The sequence below is a fragment of the Nelumbo lutea genome, chromosome 4, assembly GCF_056320005.1.
Source record: "Nelumbo lutea isolate HS-2025 chromosome 4, American lotus-T2T, whole genome shotgun sequence".
NCBI classification, from domain to species: Eukaryota; Viridiplantae; Streptophyta; class Magnoliopsida; order Proteales; family Nelumbonaceae; genus Nelumbo; species Nelumbo lutea.
The window spans coordinates 82,478,064-82,498,449 of NC_142687.1; the positions used below are offsets into that span (position 1 = coordinate 82,478,064).

A 20,386-nucleotide genomic window follows, 5' to 3' on the forward strand; every position below is an offset into this window, starting at 1 on the left:
TTTCTTTGGGAGCCGGGGGAGGAGAAGAAGGATCATAGGGTTAGGTGGGAGATAGTATGTAGGGACAAAAAGGAGGGAAGTTTGGGGATTGGGAACATTAGAACTAGGAACTTAACATTACTAGGGAAATGGTTGTGGATGTTCTCGGTGGAGAAAGAAAAATTGTGGGTTAAGATAGTGGGAAGTATACATGGGCTGGCAGACAATGGATGGGATTTTGGGATTCTAGCTAGGGCCACAACAGCTTCTCCTTGGAAAGCTATTCAAGCCATTTTTCCCTTGTTTTCTCCATGGATCAGGAATGATTTGCACTCAGGTAGCCTCATTAAATTTTCGGAACATGTTTGGGTTGAGAACTCCTCATTGAAAGATCAATTTCCAAGCCTTTATGCTATCTCTACCTTTAAAAATGAACCAGTTTCCTCTTTTCTTGTTCTTTCTAATTCACCTTCTGGGTTTGGATGGAATTTGAGTTTGAGAAGAGATGTCAGGGACACAGAGTTAGCCTGTACTTTAGCCTTACTTTCCATTCTTGAAGGGGTTTTCATTGAGCCAGTAAAGCTAGATAGCAGAATATGGACAGTCACTCCCTCGGGTTCTTACACTTGTGCCTCCTTCTTTAGAGCACTGTTACCCTCTCCTCTGGTTGGATTGTCTTTTCCTATAAAAAATGTAGGATGTCGACCTATACCTCCAAAGGTTGGGAGCTTCTATTGGGAAGCCTTTTTGGAAAGAGTTAATACAGGGGATCTACTCCAAAGAAAAAGACTCAACAGTTGTTTGTCTCCTCACTGGTGTGTTTTCTGTAAATCTGATGGTGAGTCTAGATACCATTTACTAATTTCTTGTCAGTTTGTTAAGGTTTTTTGGGAATGGTTTACTTCTTTGTTTGGGTGCAGGTGGACTCCTCCTTTGTATGTGCAAAGCTTATTTACTTCCATGCCCAACTGGCCAACCAAAAGGGCCAAGATCATGTGGAGATGTGGTAGGGCTGCGATATGTTGGACTGTTTGGGAGGAGAGAAACTCAAGGATATTCTCTGATAAGGAGAGAAGTATGGATGAAATCCTTGAGACAATCCATCTCAGGATGATACTTTGGCTGAGAACATTGGAATTGTTTAAAGTGTTCTCAGTTGATGGGATGATAAAGAGCTGGAAGGAGATTGCAGAAACAGGCTCAAGCAGGAAGAACATTAACTTTTGCTGGACACCTCCACCTCATGGGTTCACCAAACTGAATTTCGATGGTAGAAGCATAGGCAATCCAGGGCCTTCTGGAATAGGGGGAGTAATAAGGGATGAAGCAGGAAATTTGATGGCTATGTACTCTGGTCCGATTGGGGTAGGAGACTCTTTGAGGGCTGAGATTCTAGGAGCTATTGAAGGGATACAAAGGGCCAAAGAACTGAATATTAAAAAGCTGATTATAGAAGGTGATTCTGAAATTGTGGTGAATTGGCTAACAGAGGACAGTTCTATGCTCTGGAGATACAGCAATGAAAAGAGGAAATTCAAGTGGCTCACCAAGGACATGGAAATACATTGTACATGGACAAAGAGAATTGCAAATGCATTGGCAGGTGGTTTAGCTAAACAAGGGGTAAACAGGAATACTATGTTCTGGGCTGTTTTGTAATTGTAATTGTAATTGCTTCATGGTCAGAGTGTACCTTGGGTAGTTGGGAGTTAAGACTATTTATCTCCCTCCTTTGTAACTCTGATTATCTAATTCCTTATTAATAGAAGTTCATTGTTATTGGTAAAAAAATTAATGAAGAATGACAGTCAACAGAATAGTGCTTATTAGGGATTAGATGAAATGGCAGAACAAGAAAAGGCAGTTGATGGGTGTAAATGACGCCTCTCAAGAGAAACCATTGATATAACCGGGGCAGGGATATTAGTAGATAGAGAAATAAAAGAATGAAATTCTATATCTTGAGAGAACAGAGGGTAGCATAATGTTGATTAGACTTGTTTTAGGAGAGAATAGTTACTGTGATTAGACCAAATAGATCTAATCAGAAAAGCCATTAAAGACTAAAATGAATGTTCAAGGACTTCAAAGAGGAGGCACAAGAGAATGAACCCAAAATGGAAAGAGTCCAAATACAAGAATCTATCTTTGAGGTATCAAGGAAAACTCCATTCTAAAAGATTAACGAGGTCTAAAAAGTGTGTTTATTCAAAATTCCTTAGGCCTCTCCTTAACTCTAGATCCTACAATAGACATGTGTCAAAAAAGAAACCAACTGGGAGATAGGTTTGTTCTTATACAACGAAGTGGAGTAAATGAAGGGGTATTGATCATTCAGAGGTCTGTCTCTCCACCAAAGTTCTTACCAAAATTTGATTTTCTTACCAAAACAAACACCATATCAAATATATTTAATGAAAATAAGCAAAGATGAACTGGCTTTCCAAGGAGAGGCATGAGTTGATCTAGTAGCTACCGTAGCATCCTATTAGAAGCTCAACAATACTGCCAATTACTTTGTGCTATTAGATTGTCGTAATCAAATTGGAATCTCCAAAGCTATTTACCTAGCAGACACGATATGTTTGCATCAACCTACCAATCACTAATCCACCCTTCTTCGCTATCATACACCATGCCCCAATTGATAACATGAATATTTTTGGACTCCCTAGGTTCTCCAAGGAAGATCTCTCATTATTTTCTCTATTCTCCTCACAACCAAGATTGGGATCCTAGTCATGGTTAGCAATTTTGATATCAATGGACATTTCACCATGCAAAGGTGGGAAAACTTTGTTCATGCTTTATTATTAGCAACACTCTTATTATACTTTATTAACATTTTATAATACAATAATAATAAAATAGTATCAAAGTAGTAATAATAATAAGATACTAGTAAGAAAATAATAAAATAATAATATTAATAAAGTAATAAAATAATGAGGAGAAATTATGAAATACAAACACAGATACAGATATGCAAATGCAAATGCTAATGCTAATACAAATACAAACACTAATAAAATAATAACATAACAACAATATTTATGGCAAATTCAATAAATAGTAGTATTATAAAATGATGCAAGGTTCAAAATTTAGTCATGTATCAGGTCGTATTGGCTGATGCATGTCGTATTGTTGGGTCACTGATACACAATATACTTATGTGTTGGGGTTTTGACCTATTTCAGGGGCTAGACAGGCCCAAGACCTACTCCCCTGATCTAATTTTTGAAAAAAAAAAAACTAAAAAACATAGGTGGCCACAAGGTTGAAGTATCGATACAGCCCTGTGCTGTTTCGGAATTTGAACCTTGGATTCAAGGTTGCATTCAATCGGCTTGGTTTTTGTCCTCAACAATGGGGTTTTCCATGGTTTTTTGAAGGCATTTGCAGGAATTAGACAAGGGTGCCCCCTCTCTTTGCTTTTCACTATGGTAGCAGACATTTTGGATGCTTTCATGGAGAAAGCGATTAACAATCACCTTATTCAGGGCGTTAAATTTGGAAGAGAGGAAATCCATGTATCCCATTTACAATATGCAGATGACACAATCATCTTCCTTGAGTCCAACAATGGTTACCTTGAAAGTTTGAGAAGGATTTTGAAATGCTTAGAGGAGTTAAGGAGGGGGGGGGTTTGACTGCAAAGTTGGGAACTGGCCTTTAAATTACTTGGGATTGCCTCTAGGAGGTAACCCTGGAACAACCAATTTTTGGAATCCAGTCATTGAATGCTACAAAAGAAGACTTGATACTTGGAAGAGAAATGATCTTTCTAAATGAGGCAGGCTCACTCTCATTAAGGCAACTCACTCCAACTTAAATGCCTTACTTATCAGTTTTTAAGATTCCAACTTGGGTGAGAAATCAAATTGAAAGAATGCAGAGAGATTTTCTGTGGGATGGTGGAGGTGAAAGGAGAGATCATTTGGTTAACTGGAAGGTGGTGTGTAAACCTAAACCAGAGGAGGGGTCTAGGGTTGGGTCGTCTTTTGAAGAGAAACATTGCTTTCTTGGATAAGTGGTTGTTGAGATTCCTCTTGGAGCAAAACTGTTTTTGGGCCTTAGTTGTTTGGAGCAAATGTGGAAGAAATAGGAATGGGTGTGATAGAAACTTGTCTCCTTCTGGAGCTTCTTCCTTCAGTTCTTGGAAAGGTCTTGTTTTCTTATTTTGAATTCTTCTCCCCCTTCTTGCTCTATGGTCTAGGTAATGGCAACCGAATTAAATTCTGGATTGATCTCTGGCTTGGACAACAATCTCTTTGTTCCTCTCATCCCCTGCTTTTTAGGCTTACCTTGAATAAGGAGGCCACCATCTCCTTGGTTGTTTCTAGAGGAGATCATGGTCTTTCTTTTACTTTCAGTTTTCATAGAGCTCTCTCCTTTGTCTTTCCTACTACCCTAGTCCCTGACAAGAGAATTTGGTGGCCATCTTCTAATGGTTAATTCTCTATCAAATCTTTTTCTTCAAGTTGGTGGCAGGCTCAGTTGACCCTGCTTCCTCTTACAAGAATATTTGGCTTTTAGTGGTCAATTCTTACTGTTTTCCATTCAGGGAATTTGTGCTTCACAGAATAAGGTAGTAATAATGCTAAATTTGGGGCATGATAAAGGCCAAAATGCCCAAAACCATCTGCCTAGTTTTAAGAGCACTGCTTTTCCTCCTATCTGGTATCATAAACAAATTGATGATAGAGGACCTTTTTGTCTTATTAACTATTTTCCTCCAATAATCATTATAATTTTCCAGTCAATGATAATATTTTTCTTCATTAAGTTATAACCTTACATCTTTGAATGACATAGATTTATTGAATTCTATTTGGTTTCTGTTTCTATTGTAGTCCTTTATTGAGGGGTTTTTGTGTGGTTTGTTTATCAGATAATGCTACCAGAAGCAATTGCAATTGTTATGGCCCCAACAGATACATCCAGGTACTTATCTCTTTAAATGCTTTTGTGTCAAATCATATTTGCAGGTATATGACTCAAAAAATAGTTGCATCTGAAATAACTTTTTGATAAACCTGGACTTTGTTTTATGTAAGTATGCAAAAAGATGATATTGGGATCTTTTAAATGAGAAAAGTTGCTAAAGAAAACAGAAAAATACAGACATTCTCATTAATGTCATATTAGAGCCTCCCATTTTCTTCAAAATCAATTCTGCTCATTTCTTTGAAGCCTTTCCGTACCAAGAGCTCATTCTATAACAAAAGAGCTAATATCCTTGCAGATTCCGTAAAGTTGTCTTGGCTCGTTCTCAAGCATTATCCTTTTTTCCCCTTCCTTCCAGACACCCTGTGGTGTGACAAATGGAGTAATCCTCCACAAAATGGCTTCTTTAGTCTTGTATATCTAGTTCAATGAGTTCCTTGTTGAATATCAGAACAGAAACCTTGAACACTCCTCAAGTTCTCAGTCCATCAGGGGTCTTTGAAAACAAGGGTTCCATTTCACCTGATCCCCCACCTCATAAACATTCAAGTACAAGTAAAGCCTGTAAACTGAACTCCAATTGTCTTCCTTGAATTTAATTTGGTCACCTGCTCCCACTTTGAGTGAGCAATCAAAATTTGTTAACCATTGGTTATGTTCCCAAGTAACAAGTAAACTATATTCATCCAAGTAGAAGTTCAGGACTGTTATCAGTCTTGAACCCTAATGGATTTCAGGATCGAAGATAAGAAGAAAGAAGAGGAAGAGGGAGGAGAAACAGTAGAACACAAGGGTTGAAAGGAGGAGCAGAAGCATAATGTTCTGCCGCCACCACTTTAATTAATATTTATAGGTTATGCTCATTACATGGAAAGGACAGATCTGCCCTTAGTCTTTACATAACAAATAGAGCAAAAAATAAGACTGAAATAAATAACAACTGAAACAACTAAATGACCAATAGCTAATCCTAGGCAGACTAGAACATCTTCTACCCTACGAACACAGTGGGGCCGTAGCTATGGGGCCCACATCAGTGTTCTCTATACTCCCCCTCAAGTTGGGAATAAATGTTTATCATTCCCAACTTGGATAGATCTGCCTCTAGCTTCTTTCGTGGTACAGCTTTGGTGAGGATATCTGCCAGTTGCATATTGGAGGTGATGTATGGGAGACACACTTCTTGTGATGAGACCTTCTCTCGTACAAAGTGTCGATCAACTTCAATATGTTTAGTCCTGTCATGCTGCATTGGGTTGTTTGCTATATTAATAGCCGCTTGATTATCACAATACAGCATCAGGGGCTTCTCATACTCAATACCAACTCAAGTAGTGATCTCAGCCAAAGACTTTCTGCCACTCCATTAGCCATTGACCTGTACTCAGCTTCAGCACTGGATCGGGAGACAACACTCTGTTTCTTACTCCTCCAAGAAACCAGGTTACCTTCCACAAGAGCACAATATCCAGAGGTAGACCTTCTGTCATCAACATTCCCAGCCCAATCGGCATCCGTATAGACTTCCACTTTCATGTGGTCATTGTTCTTGAACAATATACCTCTACCCGGGCATCTCTTCAAGTATGCTAGTATTCTTTCTGCTGCTAGAAGGTGCATGGTTCTAGGAGAATGCATGTACTGACTGACAACACTAACGGCATAACTGATATCTGGTCGGGTGAGGCATAGATATAGGAGCTTTCCCACTAACTGCTGGAACATAACTTTGTCTTCAAGCAGCTCCCCACTCTCTGCACTAATCTTGTGGTTCTGTTCAATGGGTGTATCTGCAGGTTTGACACCTATCTTTCCAGTTTCAACCAAGAGATCTAAAACATATTTCCTCTGAGAGACAAAGATCCCCTGTTTAGATCTAGCAACCTCAATACCCAAAAAATACCGTAATGTACCCAGATCTTTCACCTCAAACTCTTGATGAAGGAGCTGTTTGAGGGACTCAATCTCATGGTTGTCATTTCCTGTCACCACAATATCATCAACATATACTGCAAGTAGTGTCAGTGACGACTCCACCCTCTTGATGAACAGTGTATGATCTGACTGGGCTTGTACATAACCGAACTTCCCAAGGGCTAGTCTGAATCTGTTGAACCAAGCTCTAGGTGACTGCTTCAAACCATACAATGCCTTATTGAGCCGGCAGACCTTCTTACCTGCCTCTGTATCATAGAATCCAGGAGGCAACTGCATGTAAACCTCTTCCTGCAAGTCCCCATTCAGGAAGGCATTCTTAACATCCATTTGGTACAAAGGCCAAGTGTAGTTTGCTGCAAGAGATAATAGAACCCGAATGGTGGTCATCTTGGCTACTGGGGCAAATGTCTCCAAGTAATCTATACCATAAGTCTGAGTGAACCCTTTTGCAACTAGCCGAGCTTTGTACCTCTCAATGGAACCATCCGCATTGTGCTTCACAGAAAATACCCACCTGCATCCAACTGGTTTCTTTCCTTTGGGCAAGTCAACTAGTTCCCAGGTATTATTTTTCAACAGGGCATCCATTTCAACTTGCATTGCACCTCTCCACTCCGGGACTGATAGGGCTTCTTGCACTGTTCTCGGAATAGGGACATCAGCAACGGAGGTGAGATAGGACCTGTAGGAGGGAGATAGGCGATCATAGGACAAAAACTGGGAGATGCAGTGGGCTGTAGATGTGGTGCAATGCCGTTTTTCCTTTGCGGAGGGCAATGGGAAGGTCAAGGTCATCTGCAGAGGCTGAGGTAGCAACAATGGAAGGAGTCTCTGTGGGCCCTAGGACTGTAATATCTGGACTTGGAGCCATAGAAGAGATTGGAGCTGGCTGGGACTGCTGATGATCGGGATCAACCTGCCTGCATCGCCTGTGATAGACTCTCAACTCCCGATCCCTCTGACCACCCTCGCTACTACAGCTCTCATCACCAACTGGGATAGGTAAGGGAACAGCCCCAAAGGTATTAACCCTGTCCTCACTGCACTCCCCCTGAAGAAAAGGACCCAAATCTCCACCCTCACTACTCTCCCCCTGAGGAGAGACCCGAGAATAGTAGGGTGTCTCCTCAAAGAAAGTGACATCCATGGATACAAACTTCTTCCCTAAGACAGGATCATAACAACAATAACCCTTTTGAGTTTGTGCATAACCAAGAAAGATGCATTTGGAGGCCTTGGGTTCAAACTTGGAGTGATGGGGACCGAGAAGCTGAACAAAACAGGTACAACCAAATGTCTTGAGGGGAATAGTGAACAACTCCTCATTGGGGTATAGAAGGGAAAAAGGAGGTTTCATATCAAGAACCCGAGAAGGAATCTGATTAATAAGATATACCGCCATAAGGATAGCATCACCCCAGAAGCGAATAGGGACATTGGAGGTAAACATAATACTTCTAGCCACCTCCAAGATGTGCCTATTCTTCCTCTCTGCAATCCCATTCTGCTGAGGTGTATGAGGGCAAGTGCTCTGGTGGATAACCCCATGATTAAGGAGGTACGATGCCAATGGCTTAGCAAAGTATTCCTTTGCATTATTAGATCTAAGCACTTTGATCCTGGCATCAAACTGGGTTAGGATCATTTGGTGGAAGTTTTGGGTCAGGGCAGGCACCTCATCTCGTGATCGCATAAGATAAACCCAAGAAAACCGGGTGTGGTCATCAACAAATAACAAAAAAATACCTGTACCCACCCATAGAAGGAATGTGATATGGCCCCCAAACATCAGTATGCACAATATCAAAAGAACTATTACTCCTTTTATTACTCAATGAATAAGAGTTTCTACAATGTTTAGCAAACTCACAACTTTCACATTTCAACTGAGATGACTCAACAGACTCAAACAAAGTAGGAAACAGACTCTTCAAGGACCGAAAAGATAAATGACCCAATCGGTCATGCCAAAGCATAACCGGACTCACAACCTGAGAAACAAGTAACTTCTTATCCGCTGACTCTTCCCGACGAGAACTCTCCCCGAGCAGATAGATCCCATTCATCTCACAACCAGTCCCAATCACCTTCTTCGTCTCCAGGTCTTGAAAAACACAGCAGTCAGGAAAGAAAGTTACTGAGCAGTTCAAATGTTTGGTAATACTACTAACGGAAAGGAGGTTAGTATCCAGTTTAGGAACATGCAAGACAGAGGACAAGGATATAGTATTCGACAGTTTGATGTCACCCTTGCCAGAAATAGGGACAAGAGAGCCATCAACTATAGATACTTTATCCCTACCAGAAGATAAGTAATAAGTAGTAAACAAATAGGGCAAGCTAGTCATATGGTCGGATGCACCTGAATCTATTACCCAACACAGTTCAGTAGTACTTGGAGCGGATGCATGGTAGGCTGAGGCTCGAGTACCTGAGTGTGCGAAGGCCGATGTGGTCGGAGCTGATGATGACTGCGGTAACTGAGCTGAACTGCCAACTTCCTTCTCCAATTGTATTAGAGCAGCCCGAACTGCAGCTAAGGTCTCTAATGGTGTGCCTCTCGTGCCCGATGAGGATGCTGAATCAGTAGTCATAGCCACATGAGCATCACCCCTTTTATTTCTCAACTTAGCCGGGACCAAATGTGGATGCAGCTTCCAACATGTTTCTTTTGTGTGTTTAGGTTTCTTGCAATGCTCACACACCACATCCCTTTTCCTTCTTTCTGTCCCTCTCTGAATCACCCTCTGTTTTGGGTTTGACAGCTACCAAGGCAGGTTTAAGCGGCTGAGGTTGCATCATGACTTTCCTCTTGGTCTCTTCACTGTGCACTAAGGAGTATGCCTGAGAGAGGGTCACACTATCTCTGGTCAAAATCAGTTGTCTCACAATATCATATTCTGAATTCAGTCCTACCAGGAACTCAAACACTCTGTTTGTCTCGGTGTGATTTCTATGTATCTGAGCATCTTTGGGACTCTCCCACTCAAGAGTCTCTAAGTGATCAATCTCATGCCACAGGGACTTCAAGGTAGAGAAGTAGACCGACACCGGTTTCTCTCCTTGTTTAAGGGAATTCACCTCACATTTCAACTCATGCTTTGGCAACATTAAGGGGTTGGGAGTAAGTCTCTTTCATCACATTCCATATCTCCTTGGCTGTCTTTGCCCATAAGTAATTTTGGCTGATATGGGGCTGCATAGAATTACAGAGCCATGTCATAACCAAGTAGTTTTCTTGGACCCACTTGGTATACGTAGGGTCTCCCTTGGAAGGTTCTGCCACATCTCCCAAGAGATACCCTACTTTGCCCCTTCCCCCAATAGCCATCATGGCTGATTGGGCCCATTCCAAATAGTTTGATCCATCAAACTTTACGGTTGTAATCTGAAAACCTGTCTCAGAACCACCACCATAACTGCTGTTCCCAAAACTGCCTTCTGCCTAATTCTTAAACTCCATTTCCGTCAAGAACCAGAAGTCTCAAAATTTGGGTTACTATAGTCAAAACCAGCACTAGGACTACCAACCACAATCACAAAATCAGTATAGAACCAATCTGTACTCACAGTAGATGTGCATGAAATATGTATAAAACTGATCTGAAATCAACAACCACACACAACAGCAACAGTCCGAACTGTTTTCACCCCTTTAGAAGTGTTCGAAACCCCAAAAGAAGACTGAAAATCAGTTTGAAGAACAATCTGATATGCTGAAGCCAATTTGAGGTTTTAATCAGTCCTAAAAACTGTACACTCCAGAAAGTACCGTACGGATAAGGTTTGTATTAGGGTTAATATGAAACCTTAAACTGATCAATCTGATATGCTGAAACCCTAAAACTGAACTATTAGGATTTGCCGCAGGGATAAGATCACAAGGTTCAGTCCAATACTAGGGTTTGCTGCAAGGCTAAGACAAAACCCTAGAGAATAGAGAGATAAAACCCTAGAGTGGTTCGGCCACCCTTTCTGGATAGGTCCAACCTATCTTCTCTAATGTTACTTCTCTCAGAAAATTAAAGACTTACAATAGGATGCAGTTCGCTGCCTACCAAGGTTACCCGAACCCTAGCCTCCTCTGATTCTTCCTGATCACCAACTCGCTGCAATTGTGGCACTTCTTCAAACAGCTGCTAATCCTCTGGAGATCTCCAAGAACCAGTCAACGAACTCTGCTTTCTCAGCTTCCAGCCTTAGATGATTCTCATGTGGTTGGCTGGACTAGACTCACATGAGAAGCCCTAGCTCTGATACCAAGTAGAAGTTCAGGACTGTTATCAGTCTTGAACCCTAATGGATTTCAGGATCGAAGATAAGAAGAAAGGTAAGAAGAAAGAAGAGGAAGAGGGAGGAGGAGTAGTAGAGCACAAGGGTTGAAAGGAGGAGCAGAAGCATAATGTTCTGCCGCCACCACTTTAATTAATATTTATAGGTTATGCTCATTACATGGAAAGGACAGATCTGCCCTTAGTCTTTACATAACAAATAGAGCAAAAAATAAGACTGAAATAAATAATAACTAAAACAACTAAATGACCAATAGCTAACCCTAGGCAGACTAGAACATCCTCTACCCTACGAACACAGTGGGGCCCACATCAGTGTTCTCTACAATCCAAATCATTCACCTTCTGCAAAGTTGCACATCTACTTGATGTTTAGGTTCTGCAAGTTGTATTCTTTCAACTTATTATTATTTTTTTGATAGGAAACGGTGATTTTCATTGAAATTAATTTAACAAAAATTGTACAACTGCCAACCACCCAAACACAAGGCTGTTGACCCCAAAAACAGTCTTAGCCCAAAACAAGTTCTCCCTTTGCCAACATATCAGCTAGCCCATTAGCTGACCTTTGAACTCAATTGCAAGAGACACCTATCTCTCTTGCTAACCAATTTGTTTAAAAAGCTCCTGTGATCCTGTCAAAAGTCAACTTCACCCTTTGGAGTTTAGGAGTCCAGATTTCCTGGGTTCTTCAACTTTCTTTTGATAAAAAAATCTAGATACCTAAACCCTTCTTAGGTTGTCTATGTCCCAAAATCCCATGATGGAAGAATATTGATTTTGGATCGACTGGATATTAATGTGAATGCTAATAAATAGTGAACAATGTTTTTTAAAGGAAAATTCAGATATGTTTCTGCTTGGATTGCCTAGCACTAGCAGGCTAAATTTTTATTGTTCAGATTACCCTGCTATCTCAGGAATCCTTCTTCCCAATTCTTATAAATGGCATGTAGGGGATAGGATAAAACAAACTGTAGAAATTATACAGGTTGGCCATTTTTCAACTCTTGTACCAAAGGGTAGTCCTTGTCCCACTGCTAATGAAATTGAGACTTCATGTATATCTCCTTCTCTTGGATATTGGAGGTGAATAATCTAGTAGATTCTCTTGTTAAGGAAATGACAAGGTGTCACAGACTTGTTGGCAGAGGTTGTACTGAAATCTAACTCCATTTGTACCGTCACTCATGTTTTAGCTTTTACCTAACACATGGATGCCACGTTAGGCTAGCTTTCACTACCTAACCCTGCCCAATTATAACTGGAAATCACATGCAATTATCGATTATTGTCCCGCAAAACTTTTGTTCCTTGTCTCTCATCATCATCATGGACTCGTGCTGTTATGCAGGGTTGACTACAGGAGTCCTAGTGCTCTATTCTGCCCTATCCAGGATTATCTTAATTTGATGTATTTAAAGCTATATCCAGAAAAATGCAAGATTGTTTTCAGACAAGGAAAGTAGAGAAGCTATCATAGAAACCATTATGGTGAGACTGGTTCATTGGTTAAATCTATGGATATGTTTGCCAACTTCTCAACAGGTGATATCTTGAACTCATGGAAGTGGCCACTTCTGATTGTCAGTCTCATAGACCCAATATAAGTCCTGTTTGGTCTCCAATGTTTAATTACATCAAACTGAACTTTGATAGTAGTGCTGGAAACCCAGGTCCTTCTGGTATTGGAGGGGTTTTTAGAGATGGTGAAGGCAGAGTTATTGGATTATATTCGGGCCCAATTGGAGTAGGTGACTCTCTAAGGGCTGAGGTCATGGCTGTCATGGAAGGAGTGTAATAGGCAAAGGAACTGGATGTTTGGAAGTTGATCACCGAAGGTGACTCTAAGTCAGTAGTGGAATGGATGCAAAAGGAAGACGAGGGTTTCTGGATTTTCAACAATGAGAAAAAAGATTTAAATGGCTCACCAATAATGAGAAAAAGAGATTTAAATGGCTCACTAAAGATATGGAAGTGCATTTCAGTTGGATTAAAAGGACTGCAAATGCTTTTGCTGATGTTTTAGCTAAACAAGGGGTGGGAAGAATTGTAATTGCATAATTGTTGTGGAGAGGTAAAACACTTTACCTCTCCCAATCCTGTAATTATTTTTTATAAATCTAATGAAATTCAGTTATTGATAAAAAAAAGCTATAGCCAGAAAAATAGCCTTAAAAAACTTGGACAGTAATCAATATTACATGGATTCTCATTTATCATGTGGGACATTGTGAATATTCAAGAATAAAATCCTTTCCTCTGTACTATAGGTTTGCTTCTCTATGCAATGCACATCTTTTTTGTAACCAATGCAAGGGTTGCTTTGACATAGTAATGTAGGACCGATATGATCCAAGGCTGGACTAGTAACAAATTTATTGAAGAAGTGAATAAGTGAATAAGAAATGATGCTTTCTAGAGTTTGAGCCTAAGGTTAATGTTTGGGTTTGTAGGGTGAGGGGGAGGTCTAGAAAAAGTGGATGGAGGTTTACTAAAGGCTATAACACTCTTTGATTTGATTAAAGAAACTAATTTGGAATAGTATGAAGATTTTTTTTTGGGTCTGTAATATGCTAAAATTTCTAGAGAGAACAAAAGCAATTTAATATCTTTTGATTTGAATTTAATTTCTTCCAACTATTTTAGATGAGTGTTTAGGATGGTAAACTAAAGAAGGGGATTGAATTTGGAGGGGTTCTGAAAAGGTTTGGATGGCTCCTAAAATTAGAAACCTTAGAAAGCTAGGGATTTTAGTGAGATCTTTTTTGAACACTCTTTGATTTGATTAAAGAAACTAATTTGGAATAGTATGAAGATTTTTTTTGGGTCTCTAATATGCTCAAATTTCTAGAGAGAACAAAAGCAATTTAATATCTTTTGATTGGAATGTAATTTCTTCCAACTATTTTAGATGAGTGTTTAGGATGGTAAACTAAAGAAGGGGATTGAATTTGGAGGGGTTCTGAAAAGGTTTGGATGGTTCCTAAAATTAGAAACCTTAGAAAGCTAGGGATTTTAGTGAGATTTTTTTTTGAAACTGTTCCAATGAGATGAAAAGAAACTTGAAATATGGAGGGTAGCTACTTGATTTTCACTTAGGTTTGGTAAGGATTCTTCAGAGGGAAGTTTCTTTAGGGGTGTTCCAATGTTGAAAATTTAGGAAATTGAGAGAAGCTTATCCAGGATCAGTTTAGTTTGATGCTAAATGAAGGATTTTTATTGCTTTTTCTCAGGTCTTGATGGCTGTTCGTGGACGAACTAAGAAAGCATAGAAGAAAAGACAAGAAAAACCTAGGAATCACTCTAGGGATTTGGGAATCACTCAAGAAAATAGATTGTTTGGGGTCATCAACCTCCTGTTTCACCATTCTGTTTTGTTTAATGCCATATTTGTTGTCAAATTAATACTAGGAATCACTCTAGGGCTTTGAGAATCACTTGAATCATTTCTTACTACTTGACCCATGTCTTTTTTTGGTCTATCCCTAGCCCTTCTAGCTCCTTCAACTTGCAAGTTGCAATAGATCAATTCTTCTTAAGGGTGCTGTCCGTGGTCTTCTATGCATGTGATCAAACCATCTTAGTCTACTTTCTCTCATTTTATTACCTATTGGAGTTACTCCTAGGTTCCTTTAAATGACTTTATTTCTAACCCTATTCTTTCTAGTTTTTTCACTCATCCATGTTAGCATATCCATTTCTGCTAAACTCATTTTTTGGACATGTCGGCTTGAGTGCTGGCGCTCCATCCAGCTCTAATTCTATATGTAGATCTGTCAATGGGTCTGGTTTGGGACAGAGTGCTCAGTCCCAAAACTGATTATTAATTGGTTTCATAAGATAGACCCAGAACCAAACCAAATTTTAATCAGTATAATTGGTCTGCCCCGATTAGATTCGATTATACTTGAAATCTAAAATTACCTATATGATAATAACTTAGAAGTTAGAACTCCATTTTTGATAATATAACCTTAATAAAAATGACAGTAAAATAACAAACTGTTTATATGGTGATGAAACAAGTGTTTTTAGCCAAAATTATCTTGTATACTGTCTATGAAATTTAGCCTTTTTCTGATAAAATATAACAAAAATTGCAAGTAAACCAGGAAACTTTATATACTATTAACTGCATAATCGGTTCAAAACAGCAAGAACCAGTCCCAACTCAATTATTAACAGGGAGACATACACAATAGGAACTGATATAATCGGTTCGGTTGGTTTGGTTCCGTCAGATAGGCCTGACCTATTGCTCTATCTATGGATGATATCCTCCTTGATCTCTCTCTTGTTATGAATTGTCAAACCAAAGTACTGGAAAAAGGTCAAATTGAGTTATTTTTTATCTACTATTTAAGATATAAAATATATAAAAAATAAAAAAATTCCAATTATGACTCTTTGGATCCTGAATCATCTGGGGACAATCTGAAGAATCAAGTGTGTGGCAATTATGACTCTTTGGAGCCTGGATCATCTGGGGACAATCTGAAGAATCAAGTGTGGCAATCAGTACCCACCACTTCATTTAAGTCCCTTGTGAGGATGATGACAACTGACAACAGTTGGCACCCAAGGACTGTTATTGCCACACACTTGATTCTTCAGATTGTCCCTATATGATGTATGATGCAGGACCCATAGAGTCAAAATTGATCTGGTGTAACTGGCCCAGTATTACGTCTCAAATTTCAGATCAATATCTGTGTTCTTTAATACGCTTTTATTAAAAAGAAATTTTAATACACGGGCTGTTGATCAGAATACATTCTGTAGATAGGAGCCTGTAATAAATTCACATACTACAGCTTTAGATACGTGGCCAATCTAGGCCTCTAGGGGATCTTCTGTTGAGTGGGTAATCTGGATAGGACATTTTTTATTTTTAATATCTTGGTTGTAGAAAACGTTGTTATAGAGAAGTATATAGTAGAAATTTCCTTTGTTTAAACCCACCCAAGAATTAAAAACCATGAGTTGTTGGCCATATGAATCTTATCCAGATACATTCATGTATGAACACTATATTTTAGTAGTATGATATTTGCTATGATACTGCAGGCAATATGGCATATTTCATCTATCTGACCCAAGTGGTGTATCCGTGATCCGTAATTGTCAACAGCGAGGGTTTCATCCTCATGAAGAACCTGAGGATGGCAGCCCAATCTATGAACACTGTTCCCATGTCTATATGAACCCCAATTTGAAGTTTGATGTTGTTGATCTTCGGTGAGCTACTATTCATTCAGTTTGTGCTGGTTTTGTGTGTATATACAATTATACATATTGTAAAGGAGGAATGGTAAATATCTATGGTGGATACCTGTTGAGCTCCTCACGGATGTGAAATTCAACCGGGTTCCCAAAGTTGGAACCTGATTGAAAAGAATGACAGTTTCCAAGTCCTGGAATCATCTATTTTAGAAGAGCCGAAGGTTTTCTATATTGTGCTTTTGCGAAAATTTTATGGTCTTGTGATTCCCTCCCCGTTTGTAGACTGTAGAAATGTATACCAGCAACCTTTTTTTAATGTCATATATGTATTTACTTTGGTAAATATAAATATCATATATGTAATGATGTGTTCTAACTGTTCAATTACCCTTGGTGATCCTTAACAAATTTTCTTTATACAATATGAGCGTTCTCTGTGGCAATTGGTATAATTGCTGGAGGGAAGTCGGAACCTTATACTTTGGATACCCTTGTATTTTATCTGTTCTGATAGTTTTGTGCAGTATGGTTGTTAGTGGATGTTTTGATGGCTCAGATAAAGTCTGTTCAGAGAGAGAGGAAGAAGAAGAAAATTCTGTCGAGCCAGAGAGTATAATCCTCTCCCAATCGACCATAACAATTTATTATATCAATTAAGGATACAAAGTCTAATATGCCCCTACTTAAGTATGGGACAAATAACTTAAAACAAAATTGACAAGTCACTACTTAAAGTATAATGAAAAGACTAAGTAATCTGTACTCAATCGATTCTAACACTTCCCCTCAAGCTAGAGAATATGTCATATAATCCTAGTTTGTTACATATATAGTTCATTCTCCTTGAACTTAAACTTTTTGTAAACGAGTCTGCCCATTGATCATTTGAACTCACGTGCTTTGTGCTCATCTTTCTAGTAAGGACTTTTTCCCTTGCAAAATAGTAATTAACCTCTATGTTTTTTTCTCTTATGAAAAACTAGATTAAATGAAATGTGGGTTGTTGCTTAATTGTCAGTACAATCTCATAGGTTTGTTCATTGAGAATCTAACTTACTATTAAAGATTTTTTAACCACATTAATTCACATGTGATGTGTGGCCGTGTGCCATGGCCTTGTATTCAACTTCAATATTACTTCTTGCCACAATAGTTTGCTTCTTATTCTTCCATGCCATTAGATTTTCTCAAAGAAATGTGTAATAACCTATAGTGGATATCATGTTAGACATCGAGTTTGTTCAATCTACATCTGTAAACCCAACTATCTCAAGACTTCCTCCTAACTTGTACAATGACATGTGACCTGGAGCTCATTTCAATTATTGCACAATTCTAAGAACTACATCATAGCAAGGTATTCATGGGTTTTGCATAAATTGGCTCACCACACTGACGATAAAGGAGATATCTGGTTATGTAGTTCAATTTCCCCACTAACCATTTATATATTTTAGGATCATCAAACATTTCACCTACATCACTATTCAACTTAGCATTTGGTTCCACAGGTGTTTTAGTTGGTTTAACACCTAATAGTCATGTTTTTTTTAATAGATCAAGAGCATATTTTCTTTGGCATAAATTTATACATTGTTTCGACTTGGCAATTTCTATACCTAAGAAATACTTCAATTTTCCAAGATCTTTTGTTTGGAAATGGTTATGCAGAAAGGCCTTTAGCTTGTTAATCCCTAGTCTATTACTACTAGTTATGACTATATCATCCACATAAACCACTAATAAAATCTTTCTGCTTTCAGAAACATAATTGAACACTGAGTGGTCGACTTGACATTGTTTCATTCTAAAATATTTTACCACATAACTAAATTTCCCAAACCAAGCACGATGTGACTGTTTCAGTTCATAAGTTGTCTTCTTGAGCTTACATACCTTACCATCCTCCTCCTGAGCAACAAACCCTAGTGGTTGCTCCATATAGACTTTCTCTAAAAGATCTCTATGGAGGAAGAAACAAAGGCCAATCATACATAACTGTTGAGAAAATGAAGACACGAATTGAACCAATCTTAACTACAAGGGAGAATGTTACTATATAATCCACCCCATATAACTGAGAGTAACCCTTAGAAACCAATTGGGCTTTCAATCATTCCACACTACCGTTTGGTAAATATTTAACATCTCTTAAGCAATTTTGCAATCACCTTGTAAACACCAACTTGGGAACTCTAATACCATTTTGTTGGGGCCTCACAACAATCACTCACAGAATAAAACCACAAAGCATTTGAAATAGCAATCAAGAAAAATCCAATAGCACCAAAAATAGTGAAATCCAAGAAGACAAATAAAATAGGCACCACCAAGAACACAAAGAATTTACATGGTTCAGCTTTACTACCTACATCCATGGGAGAGATGAAAAACTGTTATCCACTATGAAATAAAATGAGAAACAGTATAGGCACCTTGGGATTTACAGTCGAAACCAATCCTTAACCCTTGTACACCATTTCTCCCTCTCTCAACCTGAAAAACAAAAATAAGAGAAAACTCCTCTTACACCAATAGTACTCTCTTTCTCTCTACCTCTCTTTTTTCTTCTCCAACAAGAAAAAGAGTAAACATCTCACTCTCTCTCTCTCTCTCTCTCACACACACACACACACACACACACAAACCCAACCCTACATACAAAAGAAATATTTTATATGTAAAACCCTCTTTAACCTAAAGAGGAATCACACTAACTGTTAGATTAAAAATAATCCAGAGATTGAGAAATAAGACAACCCTAATAAGACTTAGATCGAATTTGGATTTAACCTAACTTATTGTGTTTAAAATTGTGAAAAAAACATAAAACTTTTAAAAAACCAATCATATTTAACTTGTTAATGTATAAAAATGCATATAAATATGAAATATTAAATTTATCAATTATAAATTATTCCATTTAGTTATATATAGACTTAATTATACTACATATATATATATATATAATAGTAATTTTTTTGTTGAACTCTAATTTTAATGGGATTTGGTGTGGTTAATTCCGCATCCCCATCCCAATATTAATCAAATACAATTTCTAACATTCAAATCCAGGATAATCGGATTTAAGTTAAATTGGGTATCGGGTTTTGGGAGTCCATTGACAGTTCAATGTATAAAGCTAATAATCCATGCCATATATGATGTACTGTGCTAGTAAATTCAGGAGTCCTTTGAATCCCCTTTGTGAGTTACAAAGTTATTGGGTCGATCATTATAAACCATGTAAGCTTCACATGTGGGTGGAACTAGAGGTGTTCACAGTCTGGTAAGGTGCGGTTTAAAGATCTCAGACCAAACTAATAAATTATGGTTTGAAAAATTCTTAAATCAAATCAAACAGTTTTATTACCGTTTGGTGCAATTTCTAATACAACTTGGGGAACTTTGGACCATATATTCTTTGACTTCATTGGGCTTAACCCAATCAGAAATCCCAAATAGAACACTAAAATTAAAACTTAAAAACTTTTGTTTTATTATTTTATTATAAAATGAAATAAAATATTATATATTTATATTATTTTATATTTGGTTTATATATATCTTATCATATTATATATATAATATACATCATTTATTTATATAATTATATTGTATATTTATAAATTTATATTTTATATAAATATATATAGTTTCGGTTTACAATTTATGGTTTGGTTTATAAGTTCAAAAAACCAAATCAAAACCACAAACTGCAATTTAGTAAAATATGAAGCTGAACCAAACCTCTTTCCTATATAGACTGAACCAAACCACAAATTTAGTTTGATTTGGTTCGGTTTTGCAGTTTGAACCAAACAATGAACACCCTTAGGTGGAACTCACATGTATGTAGCTGGTGTGTGATTGATCTACAAGGATTCGGGACAAAGTCTGGTATTTCCAGATAGTTGCACGATTGCCTTTACTAAGTACTGATCGACGGTGGTTCACGGCAGGATCTCTGACTCATTGTAGCAGAGACATGGGATTAAATC

At 38.2% G+C, this 20,386-nt stretch overlaps 1 protein-coding gene across 3 annotated transcripts in view; it reads left to right on the forward strand.

Annotated features, from left to right (window-relative positions):
* Positions 1-16,769, forward strand: part of LOC148861353 (AMSH-like ubiquitin thioesterase 3) — a 48,300-nt gene extending 31,531 nt beyond the window's left edge. For 2 of the 3 annotated variants that reach the window (XR_016113299.1, XM_088986360.1), the window contains 2 exons: positions 4,874-4,926; positions 16,230-16,769. Coding sequence is in view for 2 of the 3 variants with exons in the window: in XM_088986360.1 (XP_088842486.1) it covers positions 4,874-4,926; positions 16,230-16,404 (228 nt within the window). In the remaining variant the exon portion in view is untranslated. Of the gene's footprint in view, positions 1-4,873; positions 4,927-12,513; positions 13,313-16,229 lie in introns of those variants that run through there. The other variant, XM_088986361.1, reaches the window with a different exon arrangement.
* The last annotated feature ends 3,617 nt before the right edge of the window (positions 16,770-20,386 follow it).